Below are 23,077 nucleotides of genomic sequence, written 5' to 3' on the forward strand. Positions count from 1 at the left end.
TCTAAAAAAACCGCTATGAGGTTGCGATAGGTTTTCCTATGTACGATAAAAGCGAGTTTGACGTCTGTTTCCAATCTGAGAAGTTGGTCAGTGGTGGATCGTTTGTTCCGAAAGCCACATTGATTTATGGAGTGTAGGTTATTGGTTTGTAGGTGGTGTTTTAACCTATCTGCGATTATTGTCTCCATTACTTTGCAAATATTGTTTGTAAGGGAGATGGGTCGGTACGAATTTATGTTGTTGGGATCTTTACCTAGCTTGGGGATTGGTGTTACTATGGCCTGTTTCCATTTGGTGGGTAGTTGGCCTTTATCCCATATCCTAGTAAAGAGTTTGATTATGGCTATTGTTATATTGATAGGTAGTTTTTTGTAGATAATGTAACCTAACTGATCCTTACCAGGGGATGTTTCATTTTTGGATCGTAGGGCTATCTTCCGTTCATGTACTGTGATGTTGCTATTTAGGTGAGATTCTTTTGTTCATTGGTCTTGAAACATTTGACGTTGGGTTCCCTCCATTAGTCTTTTGTGTTCTTGAAAGTTTCTGGTGTGATTAATGTTGCTACTCATGTTCCAAAAATGCTTCGCTAGGAGGTCTGCCTTATCTTTATTTGTTATGGCATTTTTAATTTTTGGGGCTGAGGTAGTAACTTTCCCCTTTATGGCTTTTATCTTGTCCCATATTTGTTTTGAGTTTGATTTTAGACTCAGTTTAGAGCAAAAGGTTTGCCATAGAATAATTTTAGCAGTTTTTATAGTTTGTTTTAGTGCTTTTTCTTTATCTTTATATTGCTGGAAGTAGATAGAATTTTTGGTGCGTTTATATTTATTTAAGGCCCTTTTTTGTCTTTATGTGCTATAGTGCACTGTTTAGTCTACCATGGTACAGGGTTTTTATTTTGCATATTAGCTGTCTTTGGGATCCATCGGTTAGCTGCTTATATAATTGTGTCTGTTATGTTATCATAATACATGTCAATACTTGGGCTTTCTAAGTTATCTGGATTTACTCTAGCTAGTAATAATTTGAATTGTTCCCAGTCTGCCTGCTGGTACATCCATTTAGGTGGGGTTTCGTTTGGAATGCGTTGAGTTTTTGTTTGAATATTGATTGTGATGGGAAAATGGTCACTTCCTAACGTATCTTCTTGATCCACCCACCAATTTGTGATTTGAGCCAATTTTGGGGTAGTGATGGTTAGGTCTATGGCTGAGAGAGTGCCATCCTCAGAGTTTAATCTAGTGTTCGACCCGTCTTTTAAGATGACCAGGTTTTTCTCAGTTATCCATTTTTCAACCATTTTCCCTCTTTAATCTTTCTATTTACGTCCCCATAATTCACTGTATGCGTTGAAGTCGCCACAGATCATTAGATTGTTGTTGTTGTTATTAGTGATTGCCTTTAGTGAGATTAGGTTGGTAGGGCAGAAGGTACCTCCTGGGTCGTATGCATTTATTATTTGAATGTTTGTGGTTCCTATAATTATCATTACTGACATTATTTCGATGCTATTATTGATGTTTAGGTTAGGGGGTACTTCTGTTATTTCATAGTAGATTAGTGTATCTATTAAAAAAATTACTAGTCCACCCCCTTTCTGCCCCATGGGTCTGTTTTTAAAGATTCCTTGGGTATAGCCTTGTAGTTTGGGCAGGCGTTTGTGTTCTTGTGTTATGAGGGTTTCCTGTAGGCAGATTACGTCTGGTTTTACAGCCGTATTATTCAGTTTGTTCTGCAGTTCTGATAGGTTTTTAAAGATTCCTCTGCAGTTCCATTGCCAGATGGTGATTTTATTATTAACTATAGAGAAAACAAGCCTGTCAATGATGAAATCGTAAAAGGTTACGCAAAGATAGTCGAGAAGTTTCGAAAATACTCCAGCTTCATATCTCTCAGATTTGCTATCAAAGCCTATTTGACTGAGTTTACCAGCCGGGTTGTTGTTGACTGTGACCCGGGAGAGCTTGAGATTTTCCAAGGTTAAACTTGAAAACTGCAAACATTCAACGAAAACATCAACGAAATTGGTTTAACGTCGTAAGGCGCCGTTGCGAAGAACCTGGTCTAAATCTTTGAGAATTACGGAGTCAAAGCCGCTAGCATGTCGGTTGCCTTTATCAATGACTACGTCGATGTTACCAATGTTGAGATGAAATATTACGTGGAAACAAAGATCGCGGTGGTGACCTCGCCACCACACGTTGTAACTTCATTTACAGCAAATCTAGGACCGCTGACAACTATCATATTAACAATCGGTCGACTTGATTTTACTGACATGGATGGCTCAGATAAACCTAAACCTCACACCTTAAAGGTGTGCGAGTCAAGATTGTATTTATATATCATATCTAGTTGTTATTGTGGGTGGGTTCAAATGACATCACTGATTAACAATCAACCTGTTACACAATTAATAGTACGGAGAAATTCAAAACAGTTCCACATATACAATATCGATATGATTTGTTGCCACTGATCAAATTCAGTTTGAACAATCGACATCTACCCTTACGAGTACTATGCCATCTTTAGTGTATTTTTTTATTATAGATTTATCACTACATATACATGATGGCTTCTGAATAACCGCGTGATGATGATGCTTCGGCTAGGTTGACAAGGGATGCAGATATCGGTCGTGATTCTTTTCCACTTGTCAATGCATATCTGCGTAAATACGGCGTTGCCAGACTCACGTGTACACTCAGATATAATGTTCACGAGGTCCTTATCGAAACCAACGGCTTCGACAACCTCGGTGATCGAAGGCAGCTTGGAATCATTGCGACTGGTACACGACAATGCACAGATGCAGATTATAACGCCAGGCGTGAAAACGGCCAGGTTGTTTTTTTTGTACAGCGATGACGTGGAATTTACCGACAAATATGCAGCGATAAAATTGAGCGTTGATTATAATAAACCAACATTAACTCATTTGAGAAGAGAATAATCTCGACTGTTATTCAACACAGACGCGTTTGTCCGTCTAACAGTCCTTCGAGGAAATGAGAGCGATCATTAAGACACCAAGCACGAGCATAATCTATCTGTTTCTAAATGAACGTGGTGCTGAATACCTACAACGCACACTCACTAGTGACAAATATTTCCCAAGAAGATATTATATTAGACTGCATAGTCTTTGTATCAGTGAAGAAAAATAATTGGTTAGAAGTGCATGTACATGTTGACCCGAACAAGGCCAGGCTGTTGAGTATTTGTACTTCAAGATGGCAATGTTACTTGAGGAACTGTGATGGACCAATTACCAGATGAAATCGCTATAAAAAAAAAGTTTTACTCGCAAAATACAAACATGTTAGTGTTCTCGTGGACGCTATTTGTGGAATCACCGCCAAGGCCGCCGTTGGCTTTGGTGTTGCTGAAATTGTGAATACAGCAAGCATCATCGGTACACCAGTCTGATTAGCTATCGGGACTATATTGATTTCAATCGGTGTTACGGGTGGCGCTTGAAAAATAACTGCGTTAAGTCTGCATTCGCAAATACACGTCTTTTCAGATATTCTCGCAGCAATAAAAGATTGTCTCATCTCAGTTTTAAAGATGTACTCGGTGGCTATTGAAGTAATAATTCAAAATGGTACTGGTTGAAATGGAAAACCACCAACGACTTCGTGCGAAAATACACAACCGGGTCGCTATCGAACTGAAACAGGTAATTTATTTACAGGTCATAAACTTCGAGTAAACAACTTCAATTGCCAGTGCATCGATCTGTTCGTATATACAACGATCTCTATGCTAATTCAGTGTCTGTATTTATCTGCAGCAAAATAATACAAAGGCACTTCATTGAAACTTCGTTTGGGGGCCCATCCGGATTACAGTTGCGGATCAACGCGTATGCAAACAAAAAATCCTCTTTGGGAAAAGGTCTTAGCAAATCTAGAAGAGATTTCGGCATAGGAATTGGCAAGCAGGTCTCAAAGCCCCATTATCATACTACTTTTAATGTTCTGAACTAAAACCACATATGAAAACACAAAGCAAACAAATATGCGCGCGCACAAACATACATGATTAACCAAATACAGTAACTAGTAACTTATCGTTTGCCAGTTGACACGCTTTAAGGAGATCCCCGTTTTTGAACGATTAAATTCAAAATGAGGGAAACTAATATGATTTTTACGTAAAAGGAGTTTTGGTATGCACAGTTAGTTATGATTATATGCACGTCTGGACTTAAACATAAAGGATATCAAAAGTGATAAGCAGACATTCAAAGAAAAGTCTTATTTTTATTCCATTTTAATCTATTGAGAGAATATTTTTAATATAATTAACTTTATATATATATATATATATATATATATATATATATATATATATATATATATATATATATATATATATATATATATATATGGAAGAAAATACCCTATTTAGTACAGAAAAGAAAACCTTAGACGAAAATAATCAAATGGTTTTGAAAACTATTATTTCAGCCCTTACCTTTCGTGGAGGGATGTTCAACACTTGATAGTAATGACTGCCAAATATGAAAATCTGACGGAGGCTACGGGCTATGGCTTCACTCTAAACGGGGCTGGAAACTATGGTAAGTTTTGAAAACATATTAATTAAGGAAATACGATTTTTTAAGGTGAAATAAATACATTTTCAAACTAATGGAAATATAACAAATTTCCGCAGTATAGAAGTATTCCTTGAAGGAGAACATACAAATAGATATTAGAAAAATTTACTGGACGAAAAAAATCCACAAGCAAGACTAGAAAGACTATGAAAATGATAAGGCGGTTTAATTAATGATGGTGTAAATCACAATGATCAATTTAACATAAATTACACACTGATAACACTGGTATACAGCCAAACTGCTTCAAAAATAAATATAGTCAAACTTTACTAATTCTGGGTCACTGAGAACGAAATTGATGCTTAAAAGTGTTGATTGGCTTTAGTTTTAAAGATGTGATACTGGGTCAGTATATACTCGAGAATGGCGGAGGACAAATGAGTTATAGAGGGAAGGGATATCAATTTAAACCGGAAATGACTTAAATATATCATCGACTGGATCTATGAATAAATATATGACTGGGTTTGGACAGTACTTGCTTTTTTAAGCAAATCAATGAATGATGCAATCTGAAGCTGGTATTGCGTCATACATGATATGAATTGCATCATGTTATTCCTAGAAATCATGGACGACAAAATCATAACCAAGCGTACGCCATTCTGCTGAACAAATTGCCCTATATCAGCTATAGAAATCATACAGTGTCGTGCTCTCTTATTTGTCAGTAATTTTGCAAAGGGACACATTTGTGTTTAGCCAAAGTGAGCAGAGATGCCACGTGCTTGTATGAATAATGCAGATAACTTCTGCTATGTTTCTGGTTAAGTGACTTTGACATCACAAAAGCGCAGTATAACCACTACGGTTAAGAAAGTCTATCACTTTTATTTAGGCTGCAAAATTGGAGATCAGGACAAGAGGTGGGCCCCACGTATATGATGCAACACTTGTGCAACAAATCTTCTCCATTGGGTGAACAGAAAAAGGAAATCTATGCATTTTGCAGTGCCAATAACTTGGAGAGAGCCAACAGATCAAATCAGCAATTGTTACTTCTGCATGGTGCCTCCAGTTGGAAAAGATGTGTCAAAGAAGAAAAGGTGGACTGTGCATTATCCAAACATTCCATCCGTTATACGCCCAGTACCCCACAGAGAGGGACTACCGGTTCCTGATGCATCAGAATCATTCTCTCTTGAGACAGAAGAGGAAGAGGAAGATGATGAAACTTCTAGTCCTGAACCATCAATGTCACATGACCCATATTTTCTTCCATCCTCCTCCTCTGAACCACACCTCATACCACAAGGTGAACTGAATGACCTTGTCAGGGTTTTGGAACTATCCAAGAGTAAGGCAGAGCTGTTGAGCTCCAAACTAAAGCAGTGGAATCTCCAGGCAGGTGATCTTAGAGTTTCCATGTTCCGAGACCGTCAAAAGGATCTTGTCCCATTCTTCTTCATGGAAGGTGGATGGTGATCTTATATCCTGCAACAACATCGCTGATGTGATGGCAGTCCCCAACATCGTTCATGATCCAGATGAGTGGAGAGTGTTTACTGATTCATCAAAGACGAGTCTTAAATCTGTTTTGCTGCATAATAGTTTTGCAGTCATTTCCAGTTGGTCATGCAGTCCATAAGAAGGACACCTATGAAAAAACGGAACATCTTTTTAGGTGCATAAACTATGACCAATATCAGTGGCAGCTTTGTGGCGATTTGAAGGTTCTTACTCTCTTGCTCTGTCTGCAGACTGGATACACAAAGTACTGCTGTTTTCTCTGCGACTGGGATAGTTGTGCGAGAGATTCTCACAACGTCAAGAGAGACTGGCCACTCCGACAGTCATTGGAGCCTGGGAGAAAAGGTGTTCAGCATCCATCACTTGTTGAATCAAGGAAGATTTTGTTACCACCCTTGCACATCAAGCAGGGTCTGATGAAGAACTCTGAAGGTGTCTTTGTTGGTCCTCAGATTTATGAACTTCTTCGAGATGATGCATTTAACCGTGCGCTGCGTAGCAAGGAAAAGACGGCATGGTGTTACGTGTTTATGCTCCCATAAACAGTAACAAGGAAAGAGTGAAGACAACAAGCTTCGTAAAATTGAACATATAATTTATTTCCCAATAAAACAAGGTAAATATGGAAAAAAGAACTTTTGGTTTTAAGAATCAAATTAAAAAATGATCCAAGAATAATCTAAGAATTAAAAATTAGAAGTCCTAGTAATAAAATGTTCTAATGAATTTGAGTTCGAGTCCCGACGAAAATCCCAAATGGAAGGCGATGAGTTATACTATAGCCAGTGTAGTACTGATGTGTCTACAGTTCTTTGTTGCACCAGGGAAAATAATATTCCGGTGTTTGAATTCCGAATAAAATTTCAATAAATGTCTTCTCCAAGATTTCTGTATGACCACTTAAATATTTTCCAAGGAAAAGAATTGATCTTTTAGAATCCAAATAATTTGACGAAAAATTAAAATGTGACTCCAACTGGCCATAACAGAAAAAACACCTTGATATCTAAGTTTTAAAAGTACAACTCTGATTATTTCTCAAAACACCGGTATTAAACCTGACTACTGCGCAATTCCGGAAAAACCAGAATTTCGAACTATAGGCTATTACATGTAAAAAGTTGCGTACAGTCCCACACTAGGAATGAATAAAAAAAAAAAGTTGTTTACTCCAACTGTTACTAATTCTGTATCAAGGTGAGGAACTAGGTCAGCATAAAGATATAAAGTTATATTATGAGGTGTTTACGAAAAAACAGTCAGGTCAAACTAATTTCTGGAAAATGTCAAATTCCAGTAAACAAAATTACATTAATATAACATGCAATGGAATAAAAAAATTAAAACTAACAAACAAAGAATTAAATTAAATCAAATATACATAACAATGGAAAGCCTTCCAGTTAGTGGCAACATATTTTCTCGGTAACAAGGCAGACAACTATAGGAAATTGGTGGAAAAAACCCTCAATTCATACAAAAGCCGTGCTTGCAACGTATCAGTAAAGATACATTTTTCCGCTCTCATCTAGATGTGTTTCCACCGAACTGCGGAGTAGTGAGCGACGAACACGGCGAGCGTTTTCACCATGACATTGCAGTAATGGAGAAACGCTATCTGGGCAAATGGAGCCCATCAATACTTGCAGACTATTGCTGGACATCAGTAATAAACACTTTCTACTGTAGATTCCATCTTATACAATTTTAAGGCAGCATTTCAATTCTAATAAATTCACTGTACTAGATTTCATCAGTTGCATGTATATAGAATAACAAAATAATGCAGCTAAATACATTCAGTTCATATAATTAGATTTTTTTCCCCAAGGAATACACGTTTGACATTTAACTCCATTCTTTAATAAATTCTTATATTTATCCTTGAATCTTTTTTCATGTATTAAATTAATTGCTTTATGCTAATGTAGGAAATAAAGCGGCGCCTTAAGTCAAATCTCACTGCAAAACCAATAACACTAAAAAGTAAAACACGAGATAGGGTAATATATGTTACGTATCGATGGTTGTACGGAAAGTATATACTTGACTGTTATGTATCGATTGTTGTACGGAAAGCATATACTTGACTATTATGTATCGATGGTTGTACGGAAAGCATATACTTGACTGTTATGTATCGATGGTTGTACGGAAAGCATATACTTGACTGTTATGTATCGATGGTTGTACGGAAAGCATATACTTGACTGTTATGTATCGATGGTTGTACGGAAAGCATATACTTGATTGTTATGTATCGATTGTTGTACGGAAAGCATATACTTGACTGTTATGTATCGATAGTTGTACGGAAAGCATATACTTGACTGTTATGTATCGATTGTTGTACGGAAAGCATATACTTGACTGTTATGTATCGATTGTTGTACGGAAAGTATATATTTGACTGTTACGTATCGATTGTTGTACGGAAAGCATATACTTGACTGTTATGTATCGATGGTTGTACGGAGCATATACTTGACTGTTATGTATCGATGGTTGTACGGAAAGCATATACTTGACTGTTACGTATCGATCGTTGTACGGAAAGCATATGCTTGACTGTTATGTATCGATGGTTGTACGGAAAGTATATACTTGACTGTTATGTATCGATGGTTATACGGAAAGCATATACTTGACTATTATGTATCGATGGTTGTACGGAAAGCATATGCTTGACTGTTATGTATCGATGGTTGTACGGAAAGCATATACTTGACTATTATGTATCGATGGTTGTACGGAAAGCATATACTTGACTGTTATGTATCGATGGTTCTACGGAAAGCATATACTTGACTATTATGTATCGAAGATTGTACGGAAAGCATATGCTTTACTGTTATGTATCGATGGTTGTACGGAAAGCATATGCTTGACTGTTACGTATCGATGGTTGTACGGAAAGCATATACTTGACTGTTACGTATCGATCGTTGTACGGAAAGCATATGCTTTACTGTTACGTATCGATGGTTGTACGGAAAGTATATACTTGACTGTTATGTATCGATGGTTGTACGAAAAGCATATACTTGACTGTTATGTATCGATGGTTGTACGGAAAGCGTATACTTGATTGTTACGTATCGATGGTTGTACGGAAAGTATATACTTGACTGTTATGTATCGATGGTTGCACGGAAAGCATATACTTGACTGTTATGTATCGATTGTTGTACGGAAAGCATATACTTCACTATTATGTATCGATGGTTGTACGGAAAGCATATACGTCACCGCTATGTCAGCTTTAATGTTATATTTTAGAATAAATTTCATTATTTTTCACACATTCACAAAACTTATTAAATTGCCAAAAGGATTAAATTACCAATTTCGCAGGAACTTAATCAGGCCGTCAAGACAAAAAGCAAGGAAATGTCTTCAACGTGTCTTAATGCTTTTGTTGTTCAATAAGCTGACCAGTCTAAAACAGAATTAAAGAGTAGATTTGCTTACCTGCAATGGACATTTTAAAATTTATTTTATTTATGTACACGGTGACAGTGGGCCAAATGTTTGGTTATGGTCTGATGGATGCTGAGGCAATGGTCAGGTACGCCGAAACATGGACGCCTGTGCCACAGCAAGAAATCTGCAATGACACCAAGAGTACCACATACTGGTAAGCCAATCAATTTTTCCCCGATAAATTATAGTTTTTAAATAGGTGAAATAAAATTTTGTGGAGAGAGAATAAACTCACTTTTTTTATTTTTAAATAAATACGTAGTATGGCAAAAACTTGTTGTTTGCTTTCTCGGCGTACTAACCTATATAACCTTGAACCTAAAATGCATACTTTTAGAATAGGCATGAACAGATTTCGAATAATCACGTGCATGGATGGTTTATTTCTTCTTTATTATAAAAACAGGGTGCTTAATTCTTCATTGACAACGACCTCAGAATCTCTTCTGGTCAGCGCGTGCAATATCCGGTATTTGGAGCATGTCAGGGTACATGCAATATTTCAGAGCAGTGAGCGTGCGTATGTCGAACTGAAGCTAGTTTCTCCGATGGGTACTCTCAGTAAGCTGATGACCCAAAGAAGATACGACCGTGGGGTCAGCAGAGAACAGGAATGGACCTTTATGTCCGTACAGTTCTGGGGCGAGGCCGCAGCAGGAAACTGGACATTTTATATGACTATCCCCAAGAATCAAACAGGTTAGAGATGGTTTTACTACTAGTTGTATTTTTAATCTAGCAGGCGATGATGTATATCGAGACCATTTTGAAACTGCGTTTATTTCAAGCTGAATAAACACAAAATGTTCACACAGCTTAAAGTTCGTACTTTTGACGCTTTTATGTTGGCATGTCGTGGGGTTTGAAGTGGAACAATAAAATATCGCGAGACAACATGGAAAATACAGCGACTGTGGATGGACGACCACTTACCCTTGCAAGAACCGGTGCAAGAACTGAAACAGGGACCATAGAGATTCAAAGCAGGCGTGTCAAACTTGAACTTGAAATTGGAAGGTCTTAAGTTTGCACCCAGTGATTACTGGTATGCGGTTTCCTTGGGAAGGGCAGTTTATTTCACACTAATTCCGTCAGTAGATCGAGCAAGCAATATATAAATTCATCTCAAAGGATACAAATTCACCGTACATAGCTTTGTCGTTTTTATCTTATGCTGATGATGCAGAAATCTTGGTACTTTTTTAACCCTCTTGTTTGCAATAATGATATAAAATGACTTACAAGTTTACGATAACTTGTACTCTTGAACTGCTCATAAATATCATGTCTTTTAAAACCTCTGATAAAAGACAACAAAGCACCTTTTGTTTATGTTATTTTTTTATACTGATATGTTTTTCCTCAGGAAGCTTGACGTCATGGCAGCTGATACTGTATGGTACATCTAGTGATCCTCTTCCAGGTAAACATCATTTTCATCTCTCAATGTTTTTCAAACGACAAAATCGATATCAATAATCGTCCAGTTAATTTTACAAAGAACTTGTTTAATATTCTGTACGGTAATTTTATATTCGTTTTCTTAATGTGTGACAAGGCCGTGATCACCATGAAAAAGTGAACAAGACGAAATGTAGAAAACTAGAGATTTTTATATGGCAATCCGTATCTATTACACCTATTTAGTATAGGTACAGCATATGTGTTTTACATATTGACCTAGAAAGTAAAGTGCTCTGTTTTGCATATTGACCTAGAAAGTAAAGTGCTCTATGACGATGGCTTAAGTATACACAGCCACACACACACAGACGCATATGTATATGTATATATATATATATATATATATATATATATATATATATATATATATATATATATATATATATATATGGGTCATTTGCTATCTAAAACATCTATTTGTCTAGTAACCTAATTTTCCATATTAAACATGAGATAATATATAAAACCAATTGTGATATGAATACTCATAATGTGTTAATGCCTCATATACGAAACACTCATAATGTGATGATGCTTTATATATGAATACTCATAAAGTGTTTATGCCTTATATATGAACACTCATACATGTGATGATGCCTTATATACGAATACTCACACATGTGATGATGCCTTATATACGAATACTCATACATGTGACGATGCCTTATATATGAATACTCATGCATGTGATGATGCCTTGTATGCGAATATTCATACATGTGATGATGCCTTATATCCGAGTACTCATTCATGTGATGATGCCTTGTATACGAATACTCATACATGTGATGATGCCTTAAATATGAATACTCATGTATGCGATGATGCCTTGTATGCGAATACTCATACATGTGATGATGCCTTTTATACGAATACTCATAGAGTTGATGCCTTATATAAGAATACTCATGCATGTGATGATGCTTTATATACGAATACTCATACATGTGATGATGATTTACTGATCCTTATTACACAAAAGCACTAATGCACACACACACACACACACACACACACACACTCGCACGCACACACACACACACACACACACACACACTGTGCTGTATTAAAAAATGAACGAATCTTGTGTATTCAACGAAGTGAATAAATTTCCCAGGTATAACATTAACAAATCTTTTTAGAATTGTATTCTAACCTTAAGTTATTTTTTTCCCTTGCAATTAACAGCAATGTAAGGAAAGATAGACGAATTAGGATGCCATAAACGTGAATAAACGGTTAATTGTGAACAATTGCAAAAATTAACACAGCATATCAACCATTAGTCCCAATTCACGATTCTTGTCCGTCACCTCCGTCCTTTCTTCTGTCACACTTCAGTTGATTTTTACATTTATATCAATTTCTCGTGTAAGTGGTTGTACAACTTTGTGTATGGATGCCTATTGGTATGTGCAATACTCCTTCTAGAAAAATAAACCATTGTGACTTACATTTTTCATTTCAGTAATTTTGTTGAAGTTTAGTGTTTAAGTCATTTTTCCCGTGCATTGTTCAGTGTTGTGTCATGCAACGTCATTTGAGATTTGTGTTAGTGAGTATATGTCTCTTCTGTAAGACTGGCCCCATCTTTTGAAGTTTAACGTTAAGTTTTTGATTGAAGTTATTGTGCCATGGAATACATACATTGCAAAATACAGGTTGTTAGGAATTGTTAACGATGACGCTTTTATAGGTTTTGATAATGAGTGTTCATCATCATCATCAGTCCCGTAGTCTGGAAGACCGTTGGGGCACCGCACAAGACCTAACAACCTGCTTCCTCAATTACTCTCGATTTTCTGTCTTTCTCAGTGAGTCGCTCTGTGTCAAACCTGTCCACTCTCGAATGTTATCTTCGCACCTCTTTCTTTGCCTGCCTCTCTTTCTTCTTCCTTGTACAGTGCCTTGCAGGATTGTCTTGGCAAGTCCTGATGATCGTGAGACATGCCCATACCACTGCAGTTTACGCTTTTTCACTGTTATCAAGAGGTCATCAAGAGGCCCAGTGGCTTGTTTTGTCCTTTGCCGTACTTCTTCATTAGTTATATGGTCTTTGTATGTGATGCCGAGGATCTTTCGGAAACATCTCATCTCTGTAGCCTGTATCCTTTTATCCAAGTCCACTGTTATGGTCCATGATTCGCAGGCATATAGAAACATGGAGATCACCAGTGAGTGCATCAGTCTGACTTTTGAGCTGAGTGTGAGTGCGATGTTCTTGTCCTTCCAAATGTGCTTCAGTTTTGTCTGCGCGGCTGTTGTCTGTGCAATTCTGGAGAGTATTTCAGGCTTGAGTGTTAAGGATGCCAATACATTTCTTGAATATGCGGACTTTTTACTCGGTATGCAAGGAGAAGCAAAAGTGTCTGCGCATAAGGTTGGATTTGTGAAGTTTACAATAGCATTTATATCGTGAAAATCGACTGTTAAAAAAGATGAATTGTTGCCATATATTGGATTACTAGAATGCAGGATAGCGTTCTCAAAAGCTGTAGCGTTCTAACTGGGGGGGGGGGGGACGGGGCAGATGCTAGAGGCCTTAGGGACGCCAAAACAATTGGTAAAAATTAAATTGAAGGAAAATCATTGGAAGGGATCATCGTCCCCACCCCGCACTCCCGGTGCCATTTACCCTTAGTACGCCACTGCTTAAATGTGTACGTGTTCCAGTCAAAAGTCAGTACCTCTCAGTGACCGTGGTGATCTACCCTTTTTAATCTTTCAATGAATCATACGATATTACCTGTTGAAGCGGCAATTGAGGTGTGTATTGAAGAAAATGTAACATATGAGACTGAATATGTATGATTTTTGGCACTTTCTCTAGGAATAAATGCCTGCAACAATTCAGCTTGTCAGAACGGTAGCACGTGCAGTTCATCTTCCAAGTATGACACCTATAACTGTACGTGTATCCCTGGGTATACTGGCCAACTTTGTGAGACAGGTAGGTTATCTTTTTGTTAAGTTTTAATTCGTATTGTCATCTAAATGACGATATAATAATGCAGTCATACTATAAATAGCTATTTTTCAATAAATTCTTTGAGGTTATTTCCGTATCAACAGAGCTGAGGATTCAGTAAAGCAGATAGCATAGAGAAGAGAATATGCAATAAGTTGTTATATGAACCAATGAAAATGTATGAAACTACAATAACTAATGCAATATCCACCTACCATATGGTCATCAATATAAAAAAGAATAAGATATTCGTAATTATTGGAAAGAATTATTAAAATATTGTGCATTCGAAGCAGAAATCCGAGTTCTATGTACTAATAACTTTTATAGTTATATACAGCTTTTTGTCCCTGATATCCTAACATAATATAATTTTGCCATGCTCTGCTGGATATTTGCTGCTCATATTTCTCCGTCGAATGCATCCCCCGATCACATTAACATTGAAAGGAAAACAATTGTCTTTCCAGGTATATATATAAATATATATATATATATATATATATATATATATATATATATATATATATATATATATGCAATAACTTGAATGAGAAACGAAAATAAAGCGTAGAGGCAAAAATATTAGTGCCACATTCTTCATTCTTTACTAATTATCACAGACATAAATGAATGTGCCAGTAATCCTTGCCCTGGTGCTACATGTGAGAACCTGATAAATGAATATAACTGCACGTGCTCCACCGGCTATTTCTACAATCGCACCGCTAATAAATGTCAAGGTATGATCTCTCTGTCTCTCTCTCTCTCTCTCTCTCTCTCTCTCTCTCTCTCTCTTGATCTCTCTCTCTCTTGATCTCTCTCTCTCTTGATCTCTCTCTCTCTTGATCTCTCTCTCTTGATCTCTCTCCCTCTCTTGATCTCTCTCTTGATCTCGATCTCTCAAATACTTGAAACCAGATTATTTTCGGCAGCTGTGAAAGAATGAAAGTAATTGGAATCAAAGTGATCTTCGCTAGCTAGTTCCGATATGTTAACCCTATCTACACCTTGGCGGGATCGAGCAGATATTTTACGTGATTTGTTCTACGACATCTATTGGATTTCATGAGTTGTCTGCCTTACTATGTAATGCCAAAAAACCAATAGCGTGTAACAGCGGTGCATTGTACATCGGCCGAAAATTCTAGAGGCAATTGACTTTAAAGGGATACTTGTGAGTTTAACATCGAAAGTATGACTATCTACCAGAGAGAAGCAATTGCGTGTATATCTGAGAGAACTGTATTTGTACAAGCACGGACCGGCAGCGGAAAATTGCTTATTTACGAGTCCATTCAAGTTAACGTGCTCCCTTTGTCTCGATCATGTCGGAACAGTGTTCAAATCTAAACAAGTTAATTTTGATTGGATGCGGTGGATTGCTGCCGCATCCAATGAAATTCACAGGCCCGAAATACAAAAATATCTGCTCGATCCGCCAAGGTGTAGATAGAGTTAACATATCGGAACCTTGGCTAGCGAAGATGAGTCAAAGTGAATTATTGTATTAATGTTTGTAGATATGAGTGCATAAAATGTATGTGTGGGGAATTTACTTCATTCCTTTTCTCATAAGTTTTTATTTTATTTTATTAACAACGATCTTTCAGTGAATATATTCCCTTTCATTTGATTGTTATGCCTTGTTGTTGTTATTGTTGTGTGTGTGCGTGCGTGCTCATTTGTGTGATTATGTGTGTGTAAAATAATAAACAATGGACAGTTTATAAGAGCAAGTACTTTATATTCCATAGATTGTTATATAATGTACAGATTTCTTTCGTGAATCTTTGTCAAATTCTCCTCTGTAGGTAGTGAGGGAGCTCGTGTGCTTTAAATTCGTTACGCCTATTAACTAAAGTATCATTGTCATTATCATTATTATTATTATTATTATTATTATCATTATTATTATTATTATTAAGATTATTATTACAACATAGCAGCTATAGTGGAAAGCATAGATGCAGATAATATTGCAAATGTGCCAATAATGGTTTAATGTGGTGCTTATCCGTAATTGTCTCTTCATTGCAGACATAAACGAATGCGAAAGCAATCCATGTCTGGGAAATTCAACTTGTGAAGACCAAGTGAACGGGTACAACTGTGCCTGTATTAGTGGATATACCTACAATAAAACTACAGGGGACTGTCACGGTAGGGATATGAGAGAGAGAGAGAGAGAGAGAGAGAGAGAGAGAGAGAGAGATTATGAAAACAACACTGTGAAATTATACAGGCAGACTATGGATTTTCAGAGCACTCTTGAATGAGATCACAGTATCACTGTGTATACGTTCAAGAGGCAATTCGTTCCAGGTAGCAGTGCCAGGTACGCAAAAGAAAGTTTTTGCGTTTATAGTTGGAGTATTGAGAGTACGAGTGTCAGAAGATGAGCTTAATTATGCTGACGTGGTGTGCACATCGGTAAGTGAAGTCAATATTGAATCTAAGCGTTCAAGTTGCAGTGATGTCGGAAAGAGAATCAATTTTAAATGACTTTCTGGCGCACTTCATCATGACTGTACATAAGAAATCCACAGAAACAGGCTCAAGCGCTGCTAAAGGTTACTTTGAAATTCCTTATCACATCTGTGTGGTGACGATGAGTCGATTGAAATTGTGTTAAGTTGATCTCAGATTGTTTGCACTATGTCTAGCAAACAAATCCGGAAGGTAGACTGTAAAGATGTTCGTTGGAAGTGGTGTACATTTGTTCCGTAATATTAGCTTGTTAGTAATATCAAAGAGCTCTTTTAAATTTGCAGCTGAAACTTTCAGGGATCATTGTACTGAATTAGGATGATTTCGCTGAATGAACTATGTTGATATTACTCTTGGTGGCTCCTTAGATTTATGAACAGTAAGACCTGGTTCAATCCAAAGCCGCACAGCCTTACGGCGTTCTCTTTTAGCAGCGTGAAACTGGTCCATAATACAAAAATACCTTGAAGAACACTTCCGAATGGATACTATTCACTTGGCTGCTGAAGTATGTTCATCAAGCAATGAAGGCAATTACTGATCAAGTTGCTCATCTGTCGGACGCAACAAAGTTGTTGAGTTTGCTTGGAGATCGTGCATTAGTTGGCTCATCTCTATCATATTGTTTTCTCTCTATGTAACGAACAAAGATGGAGGACTGATACGTCGAGATGGCATATTACGCAGAGGTGATCTGATGTAAGTTCGCGGGACACCGATGAAGACTATGTAATATTATTATCAGATCTATGAAGAATCCAATCCAAATTGTGATCATGTTTATGGGTGGGTTGGCCTACTGATTTGCTGAGGTTTAATACGGGAATGAAATCTAAGCGTTTTGATGTGTATGGGATTTCAAGACTGCCAAAGCGAAAGCTGAAATCTCTAAGAATAATCAAAATGCCACCTATCGAATTTGCATATTCGGAAACTTCTTCAAAAATATTGATTCTGTCAGTTGGGGGGTTTATTAGGAGGAGGGTGGTTGAGGAAAAAGAAACGGGCTGACTCTTTTTAAATTGTGAAGGTGGTTTGGAGTAGTTCAAACGCTGTATGGTCGACTTTAAAGTTTGCAGTGTAGTTATGACTTCGAGTATATAGTTCTTTGCGATGATAGCAATTCCACCTCCACGGGAGTGACGGTGCAATAAATTGATGAAATACCCAAGGTATTTTAGATCCGCGTATTTTGGCCTGATGTTTTTAGTTGTGTTTCCGTAAGAAAAAATATGTTGATATCCTGAGCATTTATAACGTTGACCATTTATATGCGCTGTTCCCGTGGCCAAAATGATAAGGCATTGAATAGTGCGATGCGCAGTTCCTGCTCTGACTCGAAGAATGCGATTGAAGAGAAATTTGAATTAAATTGTTGAAAATGACGGTCGAGTTTTCAAACTGATGTGAAGAAAAGGGAGATAACTTTAATTTTTCCTCCTGTTCTACGTTGTCAGGGTTTGAAAAAAAAAATTCTCGCTACTGTCGACTTTTAAGTGAATAAGAATGTAGGTCTCTCGATCACAATGTAGTATGGTGCATTGATTAGTGGTTGTTTGATGTGCTTACTGATGGTCAGTAATAGCATAAATGGGTAAACAGACCGGTATCACGTGATGGCGGTATGTTCAACAATAAGACAATCGTAGCGGTGGGGCAAACGACTGAGAAGAAGCAAAAAAGACAGTTCTCGTTCCAAGAGAAGCAGCTGAAACGAATTCCGACAGAACAGCGAGTGCATGATGAACGAAATTACAAAGATAGTCAGCGAACACAGTGTGACATATATCACAAAAACGGATCAAAAATCGGAAGCAGCTGCTTCCAGCTTATTGATCTTTGTTGGCCATTACATAAATATATACTAGATACATAATGTGAGTAAGTGTAGATACGTATTATTATGTTAATAAGATAATTTATGTAAAATTTAAAGGTTGGTAAATTTATGCCAATAGCGCACAAATCATACTTAGATTTACCAGATTGGATAAACTTAAGAAAATGTGCATCATTTTACTTAATAGTGATAATGGATGCTTTTATATGCAATAAAAAAAACTTTTTATGCAATAGAATAATACGTACAGGCCATAACAAATATAACTTAATAAATATTAACATCGGGTAATAAATATCCAATAAATATTCAAGATATGAAAACATTTGAAAATGACTTGAATCTATCAGTCAATGAAAATGATCCTGAGGAAAACATAAGACCAGATTGCATCATGGTAAAAGAAAGAGAGAAGCGTATAGATCTTTTAATCATACTTGAAAGAAAACAATTATGATTGTCATTATTGTGTAATTAAGGATTTATCGAGATTGGTAACACCTCCAGAGAAAAGAAACACAAGAATTAAAACATTTTATAAGAATTGCTTGATTTTTAAAAAATCTTAATTAAAATTACAAGAACAAAAACATTATGTACCAAAACATCTAACACAATAGACAATCTACCAAAATAAAATATTTACGTTAATTTTAAAAACTTCCAAAATTATCTAAAGGCTCTTTCGTATTTATTGTAATTTGAAAAACACTACTGAGCCACTAGCTAACATTACTGACTTAGTTAAGCCGTCTTGACGTCCAATACGTCATGGAAAATAAAACTACCAAAAATATAGCAGGAGTAGGTTTAATCAGCATATAAGGAGTATAAACTAGTAAGTAAAAGATAATACTATACTTATGAATATACATAATCAATTGTTAAACCTGTTTATGAACAACTAAGATCAAACAACGCCGATGAATTGAAATTCAATAATAAAAGTAAAGAGTAATATAATTCCATCAATATATGTCATATCTGTGAAAGGAGATGAATAATTGTAAGTACAATTACTAACTAGACCCAGCATATTATTTTGGTGCACCTGGACTAGCTCATGATGATAGTTAAAAATAATAATGGTAGAATTAGACTTGGTAAGTAATTTTGAAATGTTTTAATGATTGAATCCAGAAATAGAGGAGGGATAAGTACGACACCTAACAGATGGCCTCAAACAATTCATGAGTATTATAACGAGGACCAAACAACTGAGAGAATTGTAAACATAGAGGTAAATAAAAAAAGTTACTAAACAACTGAGAGAATTGTAAGCATAGAGGTAAATAAAAAAAGTTCTAGAGAACAAGTCTGAGGTTCTAAATGAAGTAGAATACAATACGTGATGATCAAGGTCAATCAATACCTGTTAAAAACTTGAAATAGAAAAGGAAAGTTACTGCCTTGAAGTGATAAAACTGCATTTAGATAAGTTCAAGAAACACATTTAGAAGTACCGACATATTTGCAGATTATTTACAAATTAATTTTTAATGAAGGTAATTTATCTCCACTACAAAATAAATTAATAGTAGATAAAAAGAGGTTACAAGACCTAATTTTTAAGCATGTTAAAATACAAAGTAAGATATGTTACTCACCATAGTAATCTTAAGTTGTACACTGAGTTTGGAATAAAAGTTAAAGTTATACAGAGAGCAATTATATCCGATCAAGAGCTTTGGATGAAATCATACATCGAACTGAATTCCTCTTTCAGACAAAAAGCAACTAACGACTTTGAAAAGTGTTTTAACTTAATGAATAATCCCTTCGTTGGAGAACACATGGAAAATGTATGAAAAGGAGACCGATGTAAAATTACATAATGAAGAAAGGAAATATTTAAAATGTCAAGGATGTTTCATTAGATAAGTTAAAAACCAAGAAAATAATATTATACCGTCACAATTGAATAAATTGCTTGACTGTGATTTTTACTAAAACAAGATAAAGAACCAATATTCTGACAAAACGAAGTTGTTAATAACCGCTACAGATCCTACATTTATTAGTGTTGAAACAAACTGCCTATATAAATATATCAAACAGAATATACAGCTCTACGACACAGCGGAACCAAAAATGACAATATTTACGTAATAACGTTACCCCCCCCAAAAAAAAAAAGACGCTGAATTGTTCAAAGATGAAATGAATGGCATATTAATACAAGACGTTATATACTTTAGCAGTGGTATTATACAAATCTGATGTATGTAAGGGTATTAGAACCTCTTGATAAAAGGAATCTCACACTAGATCTGTACCATTATGGTTTGTTTAACCAAACTATAAATCGTCACGAGATATATAATGCCAAGATAAAAAGGTTGCTCTTTCACCATTTGATGATAAAGATGGTTTAGTTGACAACATTTACCTATGTGCATGGATTTACTAATTAATTTCCTAGTTAATTGCCTTTTATCTTGTAGTCAAGTAGATATTCCAGCCTGATTAAATGTCGATTCCTTTTTATTTTAAAGTATCAACTAATTCATTTATAATAACTGCTGGTACTACATCATAGTCATTAAATTAGTTCCATAGCCTTTGACCTTTTGAGCAAAGGACTACCATAAATCTAGCAATTTTACAAAAATCGTTTGCCCGTAAAGATTTTCTCTACAGTGACTGCTATTGAATGTTAGCTTATTAAATATGTTGCCTTCTCTCTTCAATGCGGATCATTATAAAACATTTGCATTAATATTATTTATACAATCCATTTTCTTGTTTACTACAGAATAATTTAGTTGCTCTTGTAAACTGTTAGTTTATCTAATACCTTTGTAAATAAACATTTTGGTAATTCTTCCACAGTAATCATCTGGGGTGGGGGGTATATTGTTGAATTGCACACTTTTCAGGATCAATTCCTCTGTCCTTTTTGCAATGTGTTAAGAGTCTCCATTTAAAACAAATTCCTGACCAATAAGATATTGTATTTGTTACGGTTGTATTAGCAGCTATATAAATCATTCTGTCCCTTTTAATATATAATTAAAAGAACGAGATTCAATTTCCGTACTAATCTATTACATCACTAGCCAAAGCCTAGGAGTGATACATTATTATACTGGAGACACGTAATAGCCATTTCATCATCATGCTTTGTACCTTCGTTAACTTGGGGTGCTTTTTCTCGGAAATGGGTCATTTACAGTTGCTATAAATAGAAAATTGGGAAATTAAACGTAGGTATATGCTCGACAAATGAGATCTTATGTTATCTTCATGCAACAGTCTTTCTTATTTGAATATTCTTAACTTTTATTTAGACGAGTGGAATTAAAACTATATTATATAAATGACAAATACAACTATTTATTGTTTTATTTCTTATTTTTAATGTACCAGAAAAGCGTAATTCATACACAGGGGAGCATAAGACGCAATCTGGTGGGAAAAAAAGCGCAATCATTACGCCAAAAGCGTAATGGCTGGTATGCATGTACCATGTCATGTCAGGAAGTTGAACCATTTTTACATGGGCTGCCTGGGAAAACAGGACAGGGCCCCAGACACTGTGATTCTCACACGGGCATAGTTGAGATGGACTTGTATATTTCTGATCCTGTTACAAGAGTTTAACAATTACTTACTGATCAATACAAAAAAGATATGAAACAATTTTAAGTTTAGTTAATACGACCATGAAAAATAACCCTCATTTTAAACTTATAAATAAAACTTTGAAATACAAACAAATTGATGATCCTGTTATTCAATTTTCTGACTGGTAACAGAATAAAGTTGGGTCATTTAACTGTATATCTAATAAATGAAGGCCGAAGTGCATTTTGGGAATCAGTACGTTGGGAAGAGAGAAAAGATATGGACTTGGCAAAAATCATTTCATTAAAATAATGACTATATACAGAGATTTGCCAAAATTACATTGAAGCAATAAAGGTGTTGCTGAACTGATTCGATTTACACTATTTAATTTTAACGTCATTTAATAAAAATAAAAAGAAATAACATTATATTCGTGCCAATCTGCTTGTTTTTATACAATCACTGGCGCCATGGGATGTGACTTCCATGCAACTCACATACGTATTATATGTATTATTCAGTTTGATAATTATGCATAAATAATTATTCCTTGAGAACTTAGAGATATAGTTTACCCAAGAACTTCCTTAAGTTACAAGTATTATGGGGAAAATATTCTTGATTTATGTCATAACCCCAGGAACAAATTTATTGCATAAATCAAGCGTCACCTCTATTGCTTCATGGTAATGTACGTCAATCAAGCGTCACCTGTATTGCTTAATGGTAATGTACAGCAATCAAGCGTCACCTGTATTGCTTCATGGTAATGTACGGCAATCAAGCGTCACCTGTATTGCTTCATGGTAATGTACGGCAATCAAGCGTCACCTGTATTGCTTCATGGTAATGTACGGCAATCCAGAGGCGTAGCTGGGGGGGGGGGGGGGGGGGCAGGGGGGTACATATGTCCCCGGGCGCCAAGGTACAGGGGCGCCAAAATGAGGCTTACAACGTTACATTATAATAAGTAAACAAGGGCAATATTCAAAACTGTGATTAAACGTGGAGGGGGCTGGGGCGCCAATTTTATAGTTCGTCCCCGGGCGCAAAATATCATAGCTACGCCTCTGCGGCAATCAAGCGTCACCTGTATTGCTTCATGGTAATTTACGGCAATTTTTTTCCACAGGATAACAAAGAAATATCATAC

The 23,077-nt window shown here is 36.1% G+C and overlaps 1 protein-coding gene across 2 annotated transcripts in view; it reads left to right on the forward strand.

The window, feature by feature from the left end:
- LOC149771765 (furin-like protease kpc-1) overlaps positions 1–23,077 on the forward strand; it is a 77,244-nt gene that overhangs the window by 45,680 nt on the left and 8,487 nt on the right. For both annotated transcript variants that reach the window (XM_089948159.1, XM_089948160.1), the window contains 7 exons: positions 4,482–4,594; positions 9,626–9,743; positions 9,996–10,288; positions 10,956–11,012; positions 13,887–14,006; positions 14,648–14,767; positions 16,065–16,187. In XM_089948159.1, coding sequence (XP_089804285.1) covers positions 4,482–4,594; positions 9,626–9,743; positions 9,996–10,288; positions 10,956–11,012; positions 13,887–14,006; positions 14,648–14,767; positions 16,065–16,187 — 944 coding nt within the window. The remainder of the gene's footprint in view (positions 1–4,481; positions 4,595–9,625; positions 9,744–9,995; positions 10,289–10,955; positions 11,013–13,886; positions 14,007–14,647; positions 14,768–16,064; positions 16,188–23,077) is intronic.

The sequence above is a fragment of the Sinohyriopsis cumingii genome, unplaced genomic scaffold (assembly GCF_028554795.1).
Source record: "Sinohyriopsis cumingii isolate HCF-2022 unplaced genomic scaffold, ASM2855479v2 utg001673l, whole genome shotgun sequence".
NCBI lineage: Eukaryota > Metazoa > Mollusca > Bivalvia > Unionida > Unionidae > Sinohyriopsis > Sinohyriopsis cumingii.